At 40.2% G+C, this 21,599-nt stretch overlaps 2 protein-coding genes across 10 annotated transcripts in view; both read left to right on the plus strand.

Moving 5' to 3' along the window:
• LAMP3 (lysosomal associated membrane protein 3) overlaps positions 1-1,629 on the plus strand; it is a 38,556-nt gene extending 36,927 nt beyond the window's left edge. The window contains exon 6 of the mRNA XM_032339617.1: positions 1,466-1,629. Within this exon, the coding sequence (XP_032195508.1) occupies positions 1,466-1,512 (47 nt within the window). The 3' untranslated portion in view covers positions 1,513-1,629. The remainder of the gene's footprint in view (positions 1-1,465) is intronic.
• Positions 1,630-3,498: 1,869 nt separating this feature from the next.
• Positions 3,499-21,599, plus strand: part of MCCC1 (methylcrotonoyl-CoA carboxylase 1) — a 58,499-nt gene continuing 40,398 nt past the window's right edge. Inside the window, exons 1-9 of one of the 9 annotated variants that reach the window (XM_032339688.1) lie at positions 3,499-3,534; positions 3,661-3,796; positions 3,958-4,187; positions 7,771-7,817; positions 9,088-9,224; positions 13,263-13,358; positions 20,214-20,335; positions 20,751-20,898; positions 20,985-21,106. In XM_032339688.1, the coding sequence (XP_032195579.1) occupies positions 4,099-4,187; positions 7,771-7,817; positions 9,088-9,224; positions 13,263-13,358; positions 20,214-20,335; positions 20,751-20,898; positions 20,985-21,106 (761 nt within the window). In that variant the 5' untranslated portion in view covers positions 3,499-3,534; positions 3,661-3,796; positions 3,958-4,098. The other 8 variants (XM_032339727.1, XM_032339753.1, XM_032339702.1 and 5 more) reach the window with 8 other exon arrangements.

A 21,599-nucleotide genomic window follows, 5' to 3' on the forward strand; every position in this document is an offset into this window, starting at 1 on the left:
AGTCTATTGACCAGCTGCTGTTCAGGCAGACTTGCTTGTTCACCAGGCCTGGTTGTTGACTCATTGGTCTACAATGTTAATTGATGACTTTGCCTCAAGAATTTGTTAACTCTTATATTAGAATTTGTTAACTCTAATATAATCCAAAGAGATCTGGACCACACAGATATCCCAAGAGACATCACACCGAATGTGATGACATTGTGCTAATTTGAAAGGACAAGCACAGAGCCATTCTTATGTTGGAGGCCTGGGGAAGACATGTGTATTACAGGAAGTAGGAGACAAACCCGATGAAGATTTAGGTAGGGACTAACTAATTCATTGAAGTTTTTAGGGACTTAGGGGGTCAGAGGTATGCCAGATATCCCCCCTGCAAAATAAAACACAAATATTTTTCATCTTGCATCCTTTCCATGAAGAAGAAACCATAGGGCACCTGGGTGGCTCAGTGGGTTAAGCCTCTGCCTTTGGCTCAGGTCATGATCTCAGGGTCCTGGAATCGAGTCCTGCATCGGGCTTTCTGGCTCAGCAGGGAGCTTGCTTCCCCGTCTCTCTCTCTGCCTGCCTCTCTGCCTACTTGTGATCTCTCTCTGTCAAATAGATAAATAAAAATCTTTAAAGAAGAAGAAGAAGAGGGAGGGGGAGGAGGAGGGGGAGGGAGAAGGGGAGAAGGAGGAGAGGAAGAAACCATAGAACCAGGTAGGTCTTTCTAGGGTCTAGAGACAACTTTACACAGCTAGGAAAATTCCTCTGGCCCATTTACCAGGTGACATAGAAAGCTATCAGTTTTTAGTGGGGCCAGAGCAGGAGAGGGCAGGACAACAACTCTAGGCTTTAATGCAATCAGCTCTGCTGCTTGAGCTGTACAATCAGGCAGACCTCATGTTGGAGGTATCAGTGGTGGGGAAACATACAGTATGGAATTTTTGGCAAACTCCAGTGGGAGAATCATAACACAGGTCCTGAGTACTCTGGAGGCCATGCCATTTGCTGCAGAAGAATAAATGTCCTTTAACATACAGCTCGTGGCATGTTACTGGGTCCTGGAACACTTGACTTTAAGACACTGTTACCACATACCCAGAATTGTCCAGGTTGAGCTGACTTCTGTCAAATCCACTAAGTAATGAAGTCAATTTTAAAATAGTAATAGGACAGAGGTCAGTATATTAATGCTCATGGTTTGGTCACCCGCTTTGGTAAATCAAGTTTTGTGGAGTACAGCCATGTCCATGTGTTTATGTATAGTCTACGGCTGCTTTACAACAGCAGAGTTGAATAGTTGTAACAGAAACCGGTCCACAAAACTTAAAACATTTACTATCTTCCCTTTTACAGAAAACTTGCCAGGGCTTCAGCTAGTTAAATGTTTAAATTTATGAGAAACTGCTGAAAGTTTTTTTCCAAAATGGTGTTTGTCTTTCTCGTCGGGCTAAGTTTACTCGACATAATGTCTTTCCAGGTTCATCCATGTTGTCCCACATGGCAGGATTTCTTTCTCATAGCTGAATATTGTTCCATTGTGTACATTTATACTGCATCTTCTTGGTTCATCCAGTCAATGGACACCTATGTGGTTTCCACAACCTGGCTATTGTGAATAATGCTACAATGAAGGTGAAAGTGGAGATATCTTTACAAGGTACTGATTTCCTTTCTTTTGGATATATTCTCAGAAGTGGGATTGCCCGCTCATATGGTAGTCCTATTTTGAATTTTCTAAGGCACCTCCATACTGTTTTCCATAATGGCTGTCCATTTTACATCCCCACCAACAGTGGCAAGTGCTCCCTTCTGTCTACATCCCCACCAACATTTGTTATCTTTTGTCTTTTTGACGATAGCCACCCCAAGTGGTGCGAAGTGACATCTCATCGTGGTTTTGGTTTATATTTCCCTGATGATTAATGATACTGAGCACGTTTTCACATAGCTGTTTGCTATTTGTATGTCTTCTCTGGAAAAATATCTATTCTGGTCCTTTGATCATTTTAAGGTGGGTTATTTGTTTTTTGCTAATTTTTTACAATTAGTGAACAGCATGCATCACTTCATTTTATTTTATTTTTTTTTAAGATTTAATTTATTTATTTGTCAGAGAGAAGGAGAGATAGAGAACACAAGCAAGGAGAAGAGCAGGGAGAAGGAGAAGCAGGCTCCCAGCTGAGCATGAAGCTCCATGTGGGACTTGATCTCAGGACTCTGACCTGAGCCAACAGCAAACACTTAACTGACTGAGCCACGCAGGAATCCCTATTTTTTGCTATTGAGTTGTATGAATTCTTTATATATTTTACATATCAACCTGTTGGTTTATAACCCTCCTGGAAGCTTCCCAGGTGCAATCTGAAACCAGTCCCCAATTTTCTCTTGCATTACAGCTTTTTTCTTACTGATTTGTGGGAGATATTTATTTATTAAGGAAAGTAGTGCTTTTTGGTGATAAGAGTTATAAATTATTCCCAGTTTACTCTTTGTTTTTTCCTATGTATGTTTTTCTGTGCAGATTTTAAAAAACTGAATTTGATTAATTTTCATTTATAGTTTGAGTATTGTGTTCCACTTAGAAAAACCTTCCCTCTCCCTATAGTGTTTTCTAGCCTCTTTTATGCTTCCAACTTTTATATTAATCTCTTATTCTTTTAGAACTTATTTTGATTTTAGGTATGAGAAGTAAGGATTCAACTTTATTCCCCAAAGAGCTAGCCACTTGTACCAATACCACTTCTTGAATTATTGAATCTTAAATCTAGAATGTATGTTGAATTTTACTAATGACCTGTTAAGCATCTATGAACATAAGATCTTTTCTTTTAAACTATTAATAAGATTAATTAATCAATTATATGAATACTGAATCATTTCTTGTAACATCATCCAAGTTTTCAAATTTATTTGCTTAAAGTTGAGCAAAATTAGTCTCCTGCAAATCTATGATTTGTTTTCTGTACCTGTGACTTTTTCCCACTTATTTTTTTTAAATCATGGCAACTGTGCATTTTTCTCCATTTACTTTTATCAATTTAGTTAACTACATTATTAATTTCTTTTCTAAACCTCTGGATTTATTCTTTAATATGTTTTCTTAATTCATTAATTTCTTTTTTTTGTTACTAATTTCTTTATTCGCTTTCCTTGTGTTTATTTTTGTGTTTTTTTTTTAACCCTTGAGTTGGATGATTATTTTATTTCCACTATGAACTTGCTTACAAGCCCTGCTTTAACTATGTTCAAAAATAAGCATTTGTATGTAGTGTTTTTATTTTCTAGATATTCTGCAATTTCGGTTTTGACTTCCTCTATTTCCCTTCCTTATTTTTATTTTACTATTATTATTTTAGAGCGAGAGCGCTCCTGAACGACAGGAGGGGTGGGGGAAAGGAAGAGAAAACTTCAAGCAAACTTCCGGCTGAGGAAAGAGCCCCACCCTGGGCTCCATCTCTGCACCTGAGCCAAAATCAAGAGTCAGGGGCTTAACCCATTGAGCCACCTAGGCGCCCCTGAACTAAAACACTTTTTTAAAAAACTCGGGTAATTTTTACTTTTTAAAAAAAATTTTATTTTAGTTATTTACTTCAGGGTTTTTTTTCCCCCTTTCTCGAGAACACTGGAAAAATTATGTGTTTCGCTCTTCCTCCCATTTGACTTTTCCCCCAGGACTCCGCCTCCACCGCTTTCTCCCGGCGCTGAAAAAGGTCAAGAGGCGGGCTCTCCGTAAAGCGCGAAGAGGACGAAGGAACCCAGCGGCCCAGTAGAAGAAATAGCAACCCAGGACCCAGGGGTGCCAAGGAAGGTGAGGGGCGGACCTCGCGTTCCGTAGCCGCTACACCCAAAGGGGCTGGAGGAGGCAGGGACCACACCCCCGCGGGTTCGTGGCCGATTAGCCAATCGTCGCCCCCGAGGCCCTGCTCTGCTCTTTGATTGGTTTTAATGGAGACGCCCCCTCCACGCTAGAGAGGCCTAGAGCCTGGCTCAGACCTGGACGGTGGCCCGTAGAGGACAATAGGCTTGTGGTGCGCGGTGGGGAGAGATTTTGCGGCGAGTGCAAAGAAGCCAGTGTACCAAAGAGTCGGAGGAGGACTGGCCTGTGGGGACATGGCCGCAGCCTCTGCGGTGTCGGTGCTGCTAGTAGCGGCGGAGAGGAGCCGGTGGCTGCGAGTCCCGGGCCTGCTGCTGCCGTCCAGGTAACGTGAGGTGGAGGGGCGATCTGTGTCTGGGGCCCGGGGCAGGCGTGGTGGTTAATCGACTCCTGCACGCTGCGAGAGGCGCGCGGGGGCCGAGGGTGGAGACGGAGGGACGGGACTAAGGGAGGACGGAGGGACAACCTCAGCCCCTTTCGGGGTGTTGTGCTTTCAGTCTTGGCATCGGGAGGGAGACGTCTTCACCCCCGGCCCTTCCTGTTCCTCCCTTTCCCCTATCCACCGCGCAGCCGTCTGCCTCTGTTTGTCCATTTTTGAGGCGTGGGGGAGGGGTGGAGCTGGGTCGGCCACATCCCCGCTCCGCTCACTACCGCGGCGACAGCGACGCGGCGCAGCTGCTGCGGTCAGTGCGTTCGCCGTATGGGTGTGTTGGTGATCCCAGTGCCGGTGAGCTCCAGAGGGCTCAGCGACTTGCCCGAGTGTACACAAGTGGAAAGAAATGGAGCCAGGACGCTCTCACGCGCTTTTGGGTTCCGCTCTCCCCGGTCAAGTGTCCGGTTCAGAGACCTGGAGTTCTTTCTCATTGTTGGAATGGATCAGGTTAACAAAAGCAGACTTATCTTCCAGAGGGCCGAGAGGCTGTTTTGTCAAAAGGTCTTGGAGGCAAGTTAACTAACGTGACTCCAGTGTCCAGGCGTGAGCTGTAAGCTTCAATGACAGTAACTTTGGTAGTGAAGACCCCCTCAGGTTCCCAGGTAGCAGGCTTCTCTATCTTGCTTTGCTTCCTCCTCCTCCTCCTCCTCACCTCCTTCTCCATTCTGGAAAGACGGCGTTGCTTGGTGCTGAAGGGCGCCCAGACTGCTGTCAGAAGCCAGGGAATCTCAACTTTGCTGCTCACTAGCCTGTGAGCAACTTTGGGCAAGTTACTTAATGTCTCCGTGCGTCAGTTTACTTAGGTAGGAGGAGGTGATGATACTGTTCCTAAAGGAGATAATATTGGCAGCTAGGATTGTGTGAATTAAATGAATTAATGCGTGGAAAGGATTCATACAGTATGGTACAGATGAATCCATAAATGCAGCCTTTGCCGACCCCCATTTGGGTCAAGTTTTTTACTCACTTTTATTTTCCACAAGTTAAGGTAGAGGTATTTAGATTTCAGTTGCTTAATTGTGGGACTAGTCCCAGAGTAAAGTAAGACAGGTGGTGAAAGGAGTGCTTTTCTCTTTCTCCTCATTTTTCTTTTCTTAGGTTTCCAGGGCTCTTCAGGATATTACACAGACCCATTTTCTCTCTCTTCCCTCTTCCCTGCTGTGTATAGAACTGTTTTCCTGGAAAATGTTAGTGTTCTTAATGGCATAAAGAAATTACAAATCTTATCATTATAGAGGGTAGTTACATGTTTGTAGGTCATGATTCTCTAGTAGCTCAGAGAAAAGAAATCTGGTGGTGGAATTTTAGAAATGAGAATAAACTGATTTAGAAGTTATCTTCAAGTAGGGTGGAATTATCTCATGGAAGGAACTTCTTAATTTTGTTTTATAAGCCATTGTTTTAAGTTGAGATTAGATAATGGTGAGAAATGGAGTAGATCAATCAAAACATCAGTGGGATAGAGGATTATGTTAAATGGTGTGTATGTGATTGTCTTGACTAGAATAGCAGAAGAAAACTTTAATTCAGTAGTGGCCTTGATCAGAGTCTTAAGCTGGATTTATCAAGAAGCATTTTATAGATACAATTGTGCAGGACAGGCCTTGAATCGTAGTTGAAAAAAAAAAAAACCAAAAAACCCTATCTGAAGAATGTGATGGGAAGATGCTATGAACTAGAAGGTGCCTTTTAAAGATAAGGAAAAATGATATTTCTCCTTAAAGATCAAGAGAGTGAGGTTAGTGGAATTGGGAAGATGTGGGAAAGCAAGAGCCTCCTGAGGAAGCCTTCTTGTGGAACTCAAGTGCCATAGCTGTGGGTCTTCGCACCAGCCCTGGATGGATGTCAGTAGCTGATTGAGTGTCCATTAGAGGCCAATGACTGCCAGACCCACTGTAACAATCCCACCTCCTGCACCTCTGCCCCAGTGAAATGCTAGTTCTGTTCAGTTACCTGGTCACACAACATATACATGCTACACATACATAGTTGAATAGTATCTAACATACATTATGCTTTTTATCACCTGCTTTGTAAATGATCTAAAATGGTTAGTTGTTTATAACTATAGTTTTGTCACATCATCCAGATCTGGATGGAAAAGATGGAAATGGAATTCCTTCTGCAATTTGTTGGTTTTCCCAGTGTATTTCTTTTAGCTGACAACTGATAGGCATTATACTCTTTTGTTCCCAAAGAGATTATGGCCTGCTTTCTGTCAGCTCTTGGTTAAAGTTTTGTAACTTACTGTATCAGTAGGTATCATGGAACTTAAAAATTGCTTTAGACATTAATGAACTTCTACCTAGTTAAGAAACCTCAAACAGGGGCGCCTGGGTGGCTCAGTGGGTTAAGCCTCTGCCTTCGGCTCAGGTCATGATCTCAGGGTCCTGGGAGACCCGCATCTGGCTCTCTGCTCAGCAGGGAGCCTGCTTCCCTCCCCGACAACCCCACCCCCGCCTGCCTCTCTGCCTACTTGTGATCTCTCTCTCTGTGTCAAATAAATAAATAAAATGTTAAAAAGAAAGAAAGAAAGAAAGAAACCTCAAACAAGTCATTTAGCCTCCCTGGTTCTCCATTTCTTATTAACATAAAGACTCAACTTAAATTGTATTCTTTGAAAACTGAGAAGTCTTCTTCTGTGAGGACACTGAAATTTGAGTTGTAAAGTGAAAATTGGGTCTTGAGAGAGGGAAAAAAACCTCAGATATAACCATAGTTACCATACCCTCCAAGGCTCAACCCCTCCTACAAAATCTTAGTATTCATAGTTTTGCATTGGGGGGCCATAATGAAAAAAGGCTGGAGAAACACTGATGTAAAGAGACTTGCCTGGGATCACCAGCAGCTAGTTGGTGAGGGTCTCACAGCCTCATAACCAGCATTCTTTCTGCTGCCTTTGATCAGCTCCTTCTCTTTACTTCTCTGGGCTTAAATTTTTCAAACCTGTCTTACCAGGCAATAACTTAGATCGGTATTTTTCAAGCTGTAGTTTGACCAGTGTATTTTATTTAATAAACTGGAATAGAACAGAGAGCATCAAAACACAGGGAAATCTTCTGTCATGAAACTTTTCTTTGGTGTGCATACCAGCTTGTGAAGTCATGTGAAAATATAGTTTTTACTTTGGGTTCTAGTCAGAAGAGTTTGAAAAAGCTGAACTGGATGTTATTGAAGTACCTTGACTTTCTAATTGTTGGTTACTCTGTGGCCATACACTAGCCTCTGGAATGAGCAGGTTAGGTTATCCGTTCAAGGACACACAGTGCCAGGGAAAACAGCCAGAACTGTAACTTCCGGTTTCTAGAGGGATTGTCTTCCCACAAGAAAGTCTTACTAAGTCACTTTGTGGGCTTCAGGCTTAACTAAGATCATATCTGGACTTGGTTTCAAGTTTTAAACAATTTTGATTCTTTTGAAACAACTGATCTGTGTATCCTGTTGAATTATAATTCCATTTGGATTCATTTGCTAGGAGATGGACTTGGAAGCAGAGAACCATGAAGTATGCAACGACCACAGGTACAGTCTCTGCTCTACTTGGCTTGGCGTCAGATTGTGAAATATTAAATTCCTTAATTTGTATATGTAGAATTAGTTCTCCCTATACTTTTGAAGTTTGGGATTTTCATAATCATTTTCTTAGTAAGTATTGAGTCATGGTTTCCACCTCTTTTTATGTCAAATTTCTGTTGTTGAGTCTGAAATACATATAGAAATAATTGAGAACATTTAAATGTATGTTGTTATTTCTGCCTCTCTCATCATCTTTAGTGCAGTGAATTGCAAGGCATAGCTATGATGGTCTAAATCAGTGCTTTACAACAGCTCTGTTAAGTAGCAGAATGTTTTTCCAAATAAAACGTTACAAGGAATTCCCATCTCTGAAACATATGTAAGTGTAACTCCTGGTTGATTGGATGCAGCTTCCTCCGCACAACACACACATGCATACATCATCCCAGCAGCTCCTGTGACAGCTCAGGCTCTGTAGATACCCACAGAATGACCTTGTTTTAAGTTCTATAACTGTATTTTTTGAGAAAGATAACTTTCATAAACTGCCAGGGAGCATTTATTTCATGTGTGATGATGGAAATGCATTTTACATATTAATACAATAACATTATGTTCATAATCATGGCACTGGTGCCAATGTCCTGGCATGGTCCTCACTTGTATTTATATCACAGGAGAACCATGCATCCCTGTGGGCGTACAGGGGCTAGAGGCCGTAGAGCAGAGTGACTGAGAGTTCAGAATCTGGAGTGACGCTAACCTGGGTTCAAATCCCGGATCCACTATTTCTTTTAGCTGTAATATTCCAGGAAAGTAATATCTCTTTGAGTTGTAATTTCTTTATCTTTAAAGTTGATGCAATAATAATAGTATCTACTCCATAAGCTTATTGTGAGCATTTAAGTCCAAGTTGAGTCTTTAGCAAAGGTCCTGAGGCGCAAAAGGTACTTAGGAAAGATTAATTACTATTAACTATCATGGGGGTTGGGGCTGTTATGATTTGACCTTATCATATCAAAGCATCTTTTCATTTTAAAGCTGAAAAAGCTGAGTAAAATAAGAGTTGATGTTAATGAGGGCACCTTGAATTTCAGTGAAGAGGATAAAAAGACTCAATTGATATCAGTTAAAATGGTTATTTGAGACTCCACTGTGTTGATGTTACCAAAACAGATGTTCATCAGCTGGTTAATATCATGGAATGTTTAGTTTGCTTTCTCATTTTTTGCTCTCCAGTAAGATTTGTGTGTGATTTTCATGGTGTTTTAAACAGGACGAAACATTGCCAAGCTCCTCATTGCAAACAGAGGAGAAATTGCCTGCAGGGTGATACGAACAGCCAAAAAAATGGGTATACAGTCCGTGGCTGTGTATAGTGACGCCGACAGGAATTCCATGCATGTTGACATGGTATGTGGTTAAAAACAAAGTCAAATTTTGTAAGTGATTGGCTTTTTTATTGGGTTGGTACTTCTTTATGTTAATAGTTTATGCTTACTGTGTTAACAGGGCATAAGGGGGAAAGTTCAGTCATCCCTATTGGGAACATTTTTCAAACATAACACTAGTTGAACTAAACATTGTGTTTGGTTGTGTAGTTGACTTATGGGCAAAGTCATCTCATCAAGGGTTGGTAAAGACAGTTCACGTAATCTGGCCACAGATCTTACTTTGAGGGGCACATATCCGGATCCCCGATGTGCAAGAAGGATCCAGGTTCCAGTCTTAGTAGCTACCACTTACTGGCCAATGGATCTTCGACTTAATGTTTCTGAGCGCAGGCGTAACTATAATATTATAACTGAAATGATCCTACTCCCCCGAGTGTTACCATTTGTTCCTCGCAGTTATTCACCAGCCAGAACCAGCCCTGGATGAATTCAACCCTTGGTCTTCCTTATGCCTGTGGCAAGACCAAGCAGCAACAGAAATTCGTGGCAGCCGGCCACCCCTGGGCTTTCAGCATTGCTTGGCAGGCCCGTGGGCTCTCTGGCCACTTTACTCTCTTATTCCGTGGAGTGACCAACTCAAGCCTGCCGTTCTCCATTCCAGCCTCTGACTCTCCCTCTACCCACCTATTCTCAATTGATGATTTTGATTCACAGAGGAAGAAGAAATGCACTTACGCTGTTCACTGCGTCTGCGTCTGTCGTTGTCCCGTCTAAGGCTAGTTGTCTTCCTATGCTTTGGAGTCCTCCTCTTACCCTTTCAAGCATCTTCCAGCTTCTTTTCTCAATGATCTCACTCTAGATCATTTTGTCTGCTCCTCGGGCTTTACTAAGCCCTTCCAAATTTCTGTTTCTGTTTCTAGCCCAGATTCTCTTTTGAATGTGGTACAGGTCTATCCAGCTGCCCACTTGACATCTCCACGTGGATGTGTCACATCTCCCAAACTGATGTGCCTGAGATTGAACTCATGACTTTGTTCTGTAGTGAAGCTGCTTTTCCTGCAGACTTCCGTAACCCAGCACATGGTAACACTGTTGCCCACAGCAGCCATAGTGCCCGAGATCCAGGAGTCTTTGGACATCTTCTGTCTTCCCACCACTCTACATCCTCCCCCTTCCCCATCGAGGCGGTCACCTGGTGCTGTTTGTTCTGTTTCCCAAACACTTCTTTCCACTTCTTTCTGCCCTCTACTCCTGGTACCTTAAGTCAGAGCCACCAGCACCTTTGCCACAGCCTCTTTTTTTTTTTTTTTTAATTTTTTTAAATTTATTTTCAGCGTAACAGTATTCATTGTTTCTGCACCACACCCAGTGCTCCATGCAATCCATGCCCTCTCCAATACCCACCATCTGGTTCCCCCAACCTCCCACTGCCCCGCCCCTTCAAAATCCTCAGATTGTTTGTTTCAGAGTCCATAGTCTCTCGTGGTTCTTGCCACAGCCTCTTAAGTGGTCTCCCTACTTGCATCTTGACCACTTCTGTGGTATGTTCTAAACTGCAACCAGGCCAGTAGCCTAAAAGCAGATTTTCTCATGGTTCTCCTTTGCTTTAAATGGCTTAAACATTTTCATCATCTACTGGATTAGCACGAATTTAAAAGACAGATAGTATTGTTGGTTATAATGTGGTGAAGAATTAGTATGTTGATGGAAATGTATGTTGGCAATACCATTTCAAGGAATGATTAGCCAGGAGCTATGAGAACATCATACCCTTACACCTAGCCCTGCAAATGTTCCTCTAGATCTCAGTCTAGAGACATGCTTGCATATGTGCAGATAAGGCATGTATGGGCACGCTGCCAGCATCAAACTTTTTGCCTTTATGACTTAAGTGTCTGTTCAGAGGTACATAATTAATTGAACTGTGGGACCTCCATCCTGTGGAACATTATGTGATTGTCATAAAAAATGAGGTAGACATATGGGCCCTAGCAAGATGAGAGCTCCCAAGACATACTGGTTAATGAAAAAAGCAATTACAGAAGTTTGATCCTATTTGTATAAAAATAAAAACTAAAACTGTATGTGCTATGTAAATATATACAAATAAATAAGAATATGGATGTGGAAGAATGTGTCCCAAATTGATGATAGTAGTTCTGTCTGGAAGAGGTTTGCAGTGGCGGGGGGGGGGGGGGGGGGGGGGGGGCGGCTGGTGCCAAAAGGCTCCTTTGCCTTTGTATCATGGTTCATGTTCTTTAGGATAAGAATGGATTTGTGTTTTTGTGGAATTAAGTTTTGTTTTTATTTTTAATTTTTTTTAAAGATTTTATTTATTTATTTGACAGTCAGAGATCACAGGTAGGCAGAGAAGCAGGCAGAGAGAGAGGGGAAGAAGGCTCCCTGCTGAGCAGAGAGCCTGATACAGGGCTCAATCCCAGGATCCTAGGATCATGACCTGAGCCGAGGGCAGAGGCTTAACCCACTGAGCCACCCAGGCGCCCCTGGAATTAAGTTTTATTTTTTTTATTTTTTAAAGATTTTCTTTATTTATTTGACAGATAGAGATCACAAGTAGGCAGAGAAGCAGGCAGTGAGAGAGGAGGAAGCAGGCTCCCTGCTGAGCAGAGAGTCTGATGCAGGGCTCAATTCCAGGACCCTGGGATCATGACCTGAGCCGAAGGCAGAGGCTTTAACACACTGAGCCACCTGGGCATTCCTGGAATTAAGTTTTAAAAACAAAAAACAATACTCAGGAAACTTCATTATGTGTTCCCTTGGGAGAAAATCCAAAGCTTAGCCTCCCAGGAGGTCCCCTGAAACCTGTGCTCTCTGGTCACTCCAGCCCCGTCTCTGGACATGGAGCCCCGGCTCACTGGGCTCCAGCCACACAAGCCTCTGTCAGTCCCTCAAATGGGCCAAGTTTCTTCCCTACTCAGGATGTCCATATATGTTGCTTTCTGGGTGGGGGAGGCTGGCCCCCTTCTCCATTCCTGTTCCCAGATCCACATCCTCCACCCATTTGCCTGGCCAAGTCCTGGTGCTCCTGGAGGAGCCCCGATCTTCCCTCCCAGGCTTTCCCTGAGCGCCCTCAGGCCTGATCCATCTTCCCCTTCATCTGCATCATGTCCTTTGTTTTGCTTTCATGGCCTTTGTCACAGTTGTCACTAAGCCTGTGGATGTATGTTTGATGTCTGTCTATCCCTCTAGGCAGGGACATTATTTACTATTGTGTAGGTAGCTCCCACCTCAAAGCACGGCATGTAGTAGGTGTTCAATAAATTTTTGAATGAATGAGGGATGTTTTTTCTATCCATTCTGCTTCAAGGGCTGCCATGATTATGTGGAAGTTTTAAAGGACAGTATAAAGTAGTTCACAAATGTATAGATAGAGCATTATCATCATACCTGAATAATTATACAAACTTTAGTAAACTTCATAATTTTATTTCTTGCTGAATACAACCTTTATATTTTATCTCATCAAAATGTACATTTTCGGCGGAGCACCTGGGTGGCTCAGTGGGTTAAAGCCTCTCTCTTTGGCTCAGGTCATGATCCCAGGGTCCTGGGATCAACTCCTACATTGGGCTCTCCTCAGCGGGGAGCCTGTTTCCTCCTCTCTCTCTCTCTGCCTGCCTCTCTGCCTACTTGTGATCTCTGTCTGTAAAATAAATAAATAAAATCTTTTTTTAAAAAATGTACACTTTCTGCATTAGCTGCATTTAAGGTTATTATTGTTAATGATGAGACTATGATCAATGATGAGACTATGATTCATGCCTGTTGCTTTCTATCCTAAAGACATTTTGCTTCATGCTAGTGCTTGCTTTATACACAAAAATCAAGCTTGGGCAGCCTCTTTATGCAAAAGATTCCAAAACAGTCTTATTTTAATAGCAGGCATGAGCTGGTCCTTCTGTTTCTTAATTCTTGCATTGTTCTTGGGGAGCCAGTTTTTTTATTTATAATGCTCAAATGACTCTGAAGCAGTTCTGTTGTGTACGAGTGTGTGCTAGCTGTGAGATCTTTCAAGCATGTAATATTCCTTACACAGGCAGATGAAGCATATTCCATTGGCCCCGCTCCCTCTCAGCAGAGCTACCTTTCTATGGAGAAAATCATTCACGTGGCCAAGACCTCTGCTGCCCAGGTAAGAGTCCTGACGAGATTTACAATGGAAAAGGAATAAGTTTTATACAACTCGCACAAAATTACTTAACCATTTTCAGAACGCATTCTCTATTTTTAGCTATTCCCAAGATTTTTACATTTGATTATTGGGTTGTTGTATACTAGACATGTCCTATTCCTTAGTCACTCCACTTTCTTACTGAAACCTGTGCACTGTAGATCTTTTGAAAAATAGGTAGAGGAAGGGTTTAAATTACAAATTAAGGTTGAGAGGGAATTCTGTACTTCCACCATTAAAACCAGAGCTGAGGAACATCAGGTCCTTTGTGGGAAGTAGATGGTACTCTAACTTTCAAGAAGAAACGTAATCAAGGAAGAAATCTGTTTCTCTCTTCACTTCCCAGTCCCATTCTAGGCTCCACTCCCAAGTTTTACAGTCTCCCAGGTTCAAAACTCCAGTATTATTACATCAACATAAAACAGGAACCAACTGTGTAGAGTCTTTGTTTGAAATTTCTTCAGAAGTAGTTTTTTTTGGGGGGGGGGGGGGAGAATTAATTAATTAATTAATTAATTTGTCAGGGAGAGGAAGAGAGGGTGCATTTAATCAGGGGGAGTGGCAGGCAGAAGGAGAAACGGGTGCCCCACTGAGCAAGGAGCTCAAGGTGGCACTTGATCCCAGGATCCTGGGATCATGACCTGAGCCAAAGACAGCTGCTTAACCTACTGAGCTACCCAAGTGCCCCAGAAATGCAGATTCTTAAGCCTCACCCCAAACCACTGTGATTTACATTTTTATGCATAATTTGCATTTTTATTAAGATCCCCAGGTATCTTGAACTTAGAATTTAACATTGAAAGAGAGGATTAAACAAGAGTCTCCTGACTTATAGCCCTGTGTTAGACCATGCTGAGCGGTAGAACTTTGTTGCCCTGTATTTTGGTAAAAAGGAAGGCATTATTTAATCAGAAATCTCAATTAATTAAAAATAGTTTCTTGCAGGATAGGGGCGCCTGGTGACTCAGCTGCCTACCTTTGGTTTAGGTCATGATCCCAGAGTTCTGGGATCAAGCCCCATGTCTGGCTCCCTACTCAGCGGGGAGCCTTCTTCTCTCTCTTCCCCTCCCCCCACTCATGGTTTTCTTTTTTTCACTCTCTCAAGTAAATAACTAAAATCTTAAAAAAAAAAAAAGTTTCTCATAGGCCAGCCAGCTTCCTTATTTTATCATTGTTTTGTGCTCTAATCAGCTATTTCCTTAGAGGTGAAAATCTCCCTTTTAAAAAAATTTTTTTAGAGAGAGAGAGAGAAGCAGTGGAGGGGTCCAGAGGGAGAGAGAGAATCTTAAGCAGACTCCACACCTAGTGCAAGCCTGACCAGGGCTCAACCTCATGACCCTGATATCACGACTTGAGCTAAAACCAAGAGTCAGATGCTGAATCGACTGTGCCACCCAGGCGCTCCTGAAATCTCCTTTTTTAATGATAGTTTGCTGAGACCGTTTTTCAGTTTAAATAACAACCCTGTAGCAAGTGAATGATATTGCTAATTCTGGGGAATTTATTAACTCTGTATCTATCTGGGCTAGTATTGTTTAGATGCTATACTAATACACAATGAAGAAAGAAGAAATAACTTTCACACACTTTGGATATTCAAGATTCGAGATGGCTTGTAAACATGACCTGTAATGTTTGTAAAACAAAGAATAACATCAGAAAAACCAGTAATATAGGACTATTATTTGATATAGGGGTTGGAATTAAGTCAGAAAACTTAGGCCAAAGAAACCTGCTTCATTTCTTCCTGGAATCCTGATTCAGAAGGAAATTTGGTGGGTTACAATCATGAGGCTCTCTAATAAAAGGTTACTTGTCAATTAGGGGAGTAAACCTTGCTTTAACTTTGAAGAAGATACTGATCTTTTTGATATAGGACTTTGAATAACATTTGTCTAGTGATTTTGAAAGGTTGCCCAGAATGTAGAATTGTTAATGTAGCCATTTTGGCATAGGCATTTTTACAGATGCTAGAGTAACATTTGCACGTGAGTTACATTTCTTGTGATTTGCCTGGTGACATGGCTAACTTGAAAGAATCTAGAAAATGTAATGGTTCTCTACTTCTCCCGATTGTCATTTGTCTCAGACCTTCTCTGCATGGGAAAGATCAAGTAGTGAGTACTGGCTGAAGATTAGGATCATCCGAGCAGCCTTTTTTTAAAGAGAATGTTGCCATAGTGCTTTGGGGGAGGGCCCTATAGTTAGTTACTGGAAGAGAGCTCATAGGGTCTTGTGGAATACTAGTGATATTTTGTTTCTTGAGCTGGTTACACAGGTGTATTCAGTTAGTAAAGACTGTGTTTATAAAAGCTGTCTACTTATGACTTGCACTTTTCTCTATGTGTATTCCTCTTTAGTGGAGGGTTAAAAAAAAAAAAAAGTATCCCCTCAGTTGACAGGATTAGTTCCTGAGCATTAATGTTTTATGAAGTGCTCCAGTTTCTTTTACTGTACCACCAGGAATGAATAACTTTATTACAGGCATTTCAAGATCACTGGTAAGTAACTTTAATGAATATTGCAAGTTATTTAAATGCTGATCATCTGTGTAGTTGACCAAATGGAAATCCATGTTTTAAGTATCAGCTGTAGATAGGAAATTCTTGGGAGTAAGAATTTGAAGAGTATGACTTGTTCTCTCCACCAAAGGGAGGACACCTCTCGTTACTGCTTGAAGGCAGAGCCAACAACTTTGGATCTGTACATATGCTTGGAAAGTACAGCAGAAAGGTTACAAACTAAAAGCATGGAATAAATTATTTTGGCAGAGATTTAAGGATAGGAGATGACAGTTTTTATCTTTACTGTTAAAGGCACATTAGTTTTATGGATTGAAGAATCTAAACAGGGGCTTACAATCCTGGGAGCCCAGGATGAATTGGCTGCTAAATACATGCCCAGTGGCTAGAGAATTAGCCCCCAGCTAACAATAGTATTACTGATTTTTCCTTTTTAATATATTCAAATGATCAAGAAATACTGTGATCTGGATATATTAAATTGTTCTTCCTAAGATAAATTAATTAAAACTTCTTGAGGTCATTCCTGTAAAGTATGGTTGGACTATGCTTTTTCTTTCTTTCTTTCTTTCTTTTTTTTAATTTTTGCAAGAAGATAGTGCTTTTCTTTTTAGGTTTGAAGGGAGAGTATTTATCTGGTTCATCAGAGTTCCATTGAATTAACTATCTGTTCAAAAGAAAGGATGCTAGCAACACTTTGAAAATTCAGTTAAGGAAACAGTAATATTCAAAATAACATCAGTAAAAATCAAATACTTAGCACTAACTTTAGAAAAATCAGTTTTAAGATCTATGCATGAAAACTATAACACATTGCTGAGGGGAATTAAAGAAGTTCTAAGTGAGTTCTAAGATTTATGCATGAAAAGAAGTAAGTTCTAAGATCTATGCAAGATCTTAGAAGTTAAGTTCTAAGATCTATACATGAAAACTATAACACATTGCTGAGGGGAATTAAAGAAGTTCTAAGTAATGGAATGGATACATATATCATTGGAATAATCAGTAGTATGAAGATACAAATTGATCTGCAGATTTAAGGGAATCTTGATCAAAATCCCAATAGGCTTTTTTTTTTTTTTTTGGTAAATATTGACACGCTGGTCCTAAAATACCCCAAAGGTCTAGTATATAGTTAAAACTATTTTGAGGGGTACCTGGCTGGCTCAGTCAGTAGAGCATGCAACTGTTGATCTTGGGGTTGTAAGTTCAAGGTCCATGTTGGGTGCAGAGATTACTTAAAAAGAAAATCTTTAAAAAAATTTTTGAAAAGGCAATAAATTTGTAGGGTTTAGATTTTTGGATTTCAAAACTCACAATGAACCTACAGTAAACAAGACAGTATGGTATCAGAAGGAAAAATACGTATGTCAGTGCAACAGAATAGAAAGTCCCAAAATAAACATGCACATATATGGTCAATTAATTTTTGAACAAAAGAGCTAAAGTAATTCAGTGGGAAAGATAGTCTTTTCAACAAATTATACTGGAACAATTAGATATTTATATACAAAAAGATAAACCTAAAATAAGCAATAAAGAGGGAAGAGGTGCTGATACATGCTAAAAAGTGGATGAACTTTGAAAATACTGTGTTCAGTGGAAGAAGGAAGCCAGTCACTGAAGACTGTATGTATTATATAATTCTATTTATATGGAATGTCCAAAATAGGCAAATCTATAGAAACAGAGTAAATTAGTGGTTATCTAGGGCTAGGGATATGTAGGGAATGGATAATAGCCACTAATAGGCATGGAGTTTTGTGGGGGGTAACAAAAAGTTACGTTATTAGATCTTACTCAGTATCTTAGATTATGGTAATGATCTTTAGATCATTATCATCAACCACTTTAGAAAACTGGCTGGTTTTAAAAAGTTAAATATATACTTACCATATTTGACTGCCTGGGTTATTTACCCAAGAGAAATGAAAAATATGTTCACAGATGTTATTTGTACATGAGTGTTCATAACAGCATTATTCATAATAGTCCAAAACTGGAAAAAAATCCAAATAATGAGTAAATAAAATGTGGGCTATCCATTCAGTGCATCAACAAATAAAAAAAGATCTATAAAAAATGAACTACCCATGCACACAATAAGGATGAGCCATAAAACATCATGCTAAGTTAAAGAAACTGGACGCATCAGATTCTGTACTATGTCATCCCATTTTTATGAGATTTCTAAAAAAGGCAAAATTATGAGACCAAAAGCAGGTCAGAATTGCCTGGTTTGGGGACCAAGGATTTATGCATAGGGGCACAGAAGAACTTATGCAAGTGACAGAAGTATTCTACAACTGGATTATAGTAATTGCACAGTTGTATAAATTTGCTAAGTTAATCAAACTATAAATGAGAGAATGTTATGTACTGTAAGTAAAAAAGAAAGGGTGTTAAGACATTGGGAAGACTAGGATGTAGATCTGTTTCACTTTGCCTCACATAAATAATATTTGACATTTCATATAAAATTACTAAAATTGAACTTTGGTTTAAAAAACATTAAACTGTGATCAAACTGATATCAAAATGTGATTATCTTGCATTTTATTATTTGCTCTCACTAAAATGTAGGTATTCTGTTCATGAGTTTCCCAAACATCTGAAGCATACTCCTTTAATTTTGAAACATAACTATTCTTTGGGTTTTTTTTTTTTTTTTTTTTAAGAATGTATTTATTTGTTTTTTTTTTTGTTTATTTTAAAGAGCGAGAGATTGAGAAAGCACATGCACAAGCCAGGGGAGGGCAGAGGGAGACAAGAAGAGAGCATCTCAAGCAGACTTCACACTGAGCAGGAGCCCAACATGGGGCCTTAAAATCCTGAGATCATGACCTGAGCTGAAATTAATAGTTGGTCGCTCAACCAGCTGAGCCACCCGGTGCCCCTGAAACATAACTATTCTTTCAGTATGTTTGTTTTGAAATAGTATTGGCTGAGCTTTTTTCTTTCTACATTCTCTTAGTTATAATTATTATATAGTCTTATTAATTTAGAAGAACAAATGCCATCAGGGCTGTTGAGGTTGGAGAGAAAGTTGCTTTATCCCTCACTGAATCATGTTATTCTGTTGTGCTTTTGCTTTCCTCTGTATCCTCCCTTTTTGCTGTGAGTATGTTTGTTCTTGGAAATCTTACTGTCCTTCAGGTATTAATTTTCCTCTTTTGTGGGCTAGAAAGCCAGACAAATAAATTTCTTAAAACTCTGAGTAAGTTTCAAGTGACTAGATTAACATATGAGGGATCCTCTTTCACTAAGTATATGTAGACTCTAACATATGACTTTTTGTTTGCTTCTTAGCTTTTTTTCTGGAAAGGTGATATTGTCAGATAGTGAACTGAAGATAAATGAGGTATTACTGTGCTAACGTGTTCCTTTCAGTTTTGGGATACCATGGTTTCAGTTCTAGGCCAGCTTTATATGGAAGCAGAGTAAACAGCCCTCCCCTCTGCTACTCTGGAGCGCTTTACTATCAAATACTCATTGACATTCTACCCTAATAGCAGTATTATTTTAGATTCTTCTGTATGATCCAACAGCTTCACGTATAGATACATACCTAAAAGAATTTAAAGCAGGGACTCAAACAGGTGCTTGTACACCAATGCTTATAGCAGTGTTATTCACAAAAGTGGAAGTTAGAAACAATCCACACCTTCCTCAATGCATGAATGGATAAGCAAAAAAACAAAATGTGGAATATACACAGTGGTCCATTATTCAGCCATGAAAAGGAGTGAAATTCTGATACATGCTACAACATGGAAGAACCTTGAAAACATAACACTAAGTGAAATAAACTAGACAAAGAAGGACAAATGTTGTACAATTCCATTTATAGTAGGTTCCTAGATGGGGTATTCATAGAGACAGAAAGTAAGATAGAGGTTATCAGGGAATGTGGAATTGATATTTAATGGGTACAGAGTCTCTGTTTGGGATGGGGACAACATTCTGGAAATGGATGGTGTTAGTAGTTGCACAGCATTGAGAAGGTAACTTTAATGCCACTGAACTGTACACCTAAAAGCGGTTAAAACGGTAAGCTTTATGTTGTGTATATATTACCACAATTAAAAGAAGTATAGGTTTTTCCATTTCAGGCCAGGCTTTGGAACTTTAGTAAGAATGTTTCAGATACCTCTTGGAAACAGATTTTGATAGAGCCCATAGTGTACTTACCATCGTGTCGGGAGAGGCTTCCCCAAAGGAAAATACCATCTCCTTCCTCACACGGCGTGCCAGTGGAGTGCTAGTAAGTTTGTCCTTTCATTTTCACTTCTAGGCTATCCATCCAGGATATGGTTTTCTTTCCGAAAACACGGAATTTGCCGAACTGTGTAAACAAGAAGGAATTCTTTTTATAGGTCCTCCTTCATCTGCAATTAAAGACATGGGTATAAAGAGGTATTCATTTCTACCTTTTAAATATAACCATAGGACGATCTACTGAAATTGTTTGTTTAACCTCTAACAGACATGGCAGTTAGAACCTTTGGTTGTCATGGGCGTAAGCTGTTCATCTGCCACTCCAGTGAGTTACAGAAAATGTTTATCTAATTAGGGTTTCTAATCAATATATGAATTAGTTTTAGGGATTAAGAACAAGGTGAAATGAGCTATCACATGAAGCACTAGACTCATAGTTATCACAGAAAAACTAATAGTTTAATATTTGTGTTGTTTTCTCAGACAGTAGTCTTTACCTGGGAATTTTTTATTTTTAAAAAGTTCCATTGTATTTGTCAATGGGAATGTTTTGTGTTTCTCTTGTATGAAATAATGCATAGAAATGGGGCATCTCACCTTTCTTATTCGAAAGCACATCCAAATCCATAATGGCTGCTGCCGGAGTGCCTGTTGTGGAAGGTTATCATGGCGAGGACCAATCAGACCAGTGCCTGAGGGAGCACGCGGGGAGAATCGGTTATCCTGTCATGATTAAAGCCGTCCGTGGTGGAGGAGGGAAAGTAAGATTGTGCATGCTCGTGTTTTCACTTCAGGCTAGTCTTCTTGGTTTTATTTAGGTCGTAGTCATACTGTCTTGCTGTCTTAGGGCATGAGGATTGTCAGATCCGAAGAGGAATTTCAAGAACAGTTAGAATCAGCACGGAGAGAAGCTAAGAAATCTTTCAATGATGATGCGATGCTGATTGAGAAGTTTGTAGACACTCCAAGGTGAGTTCAGTCTTTTTTCCAACTCCGCTTTTTAAAATTAAATAATAAAAGAAATGTATGCAAACTATAAAAAATTATATAAAATATAATGTTCTACTAGTACATAAGTACATTAAGTTCCCCCAATCCCACCCCTGATGTAACCACTTAGTATAGGTACCTAAATTGGGCTGGTAGTGATACGTTAAATAATACTAATATCTCACCCATATATCACAATTACCATTTGCCACATTCTGAGCATTTTACATATACCCAATAATTTTGCTGTCCTAATCCTAATTTAATTCCTGCAACAATCCTATAGGTAGGCCTTATTCCCGTTTTGCATGTGAAGACCCTGAGGAGCAGAGTGGTCGTTAACAACTTGCTTCAGGTCTCCCAGCTGGGAAGTGATGAAGCTGGGATTTGAATTCAGAATTCACACTAAGCCACTGTGCTAAACTGCTTCTCTAGGTACTGCTGTAACAAATACCATGTGAATTTCCAATTT

Source organism: Mustela erminea, chromosome 1, assembly GCF_009829155.1.
Source record: "Mustela erminea isolate mMusErm1 chromosome 1, mMusErm1.Pri, whole genome shotgun sequence".
NCBI classification, from domain to species: Eukaryota; Metazoa; Chordata; class Mammalia; order Carnivora; family Mustelidae; genus Mustela; species Mustela erminea.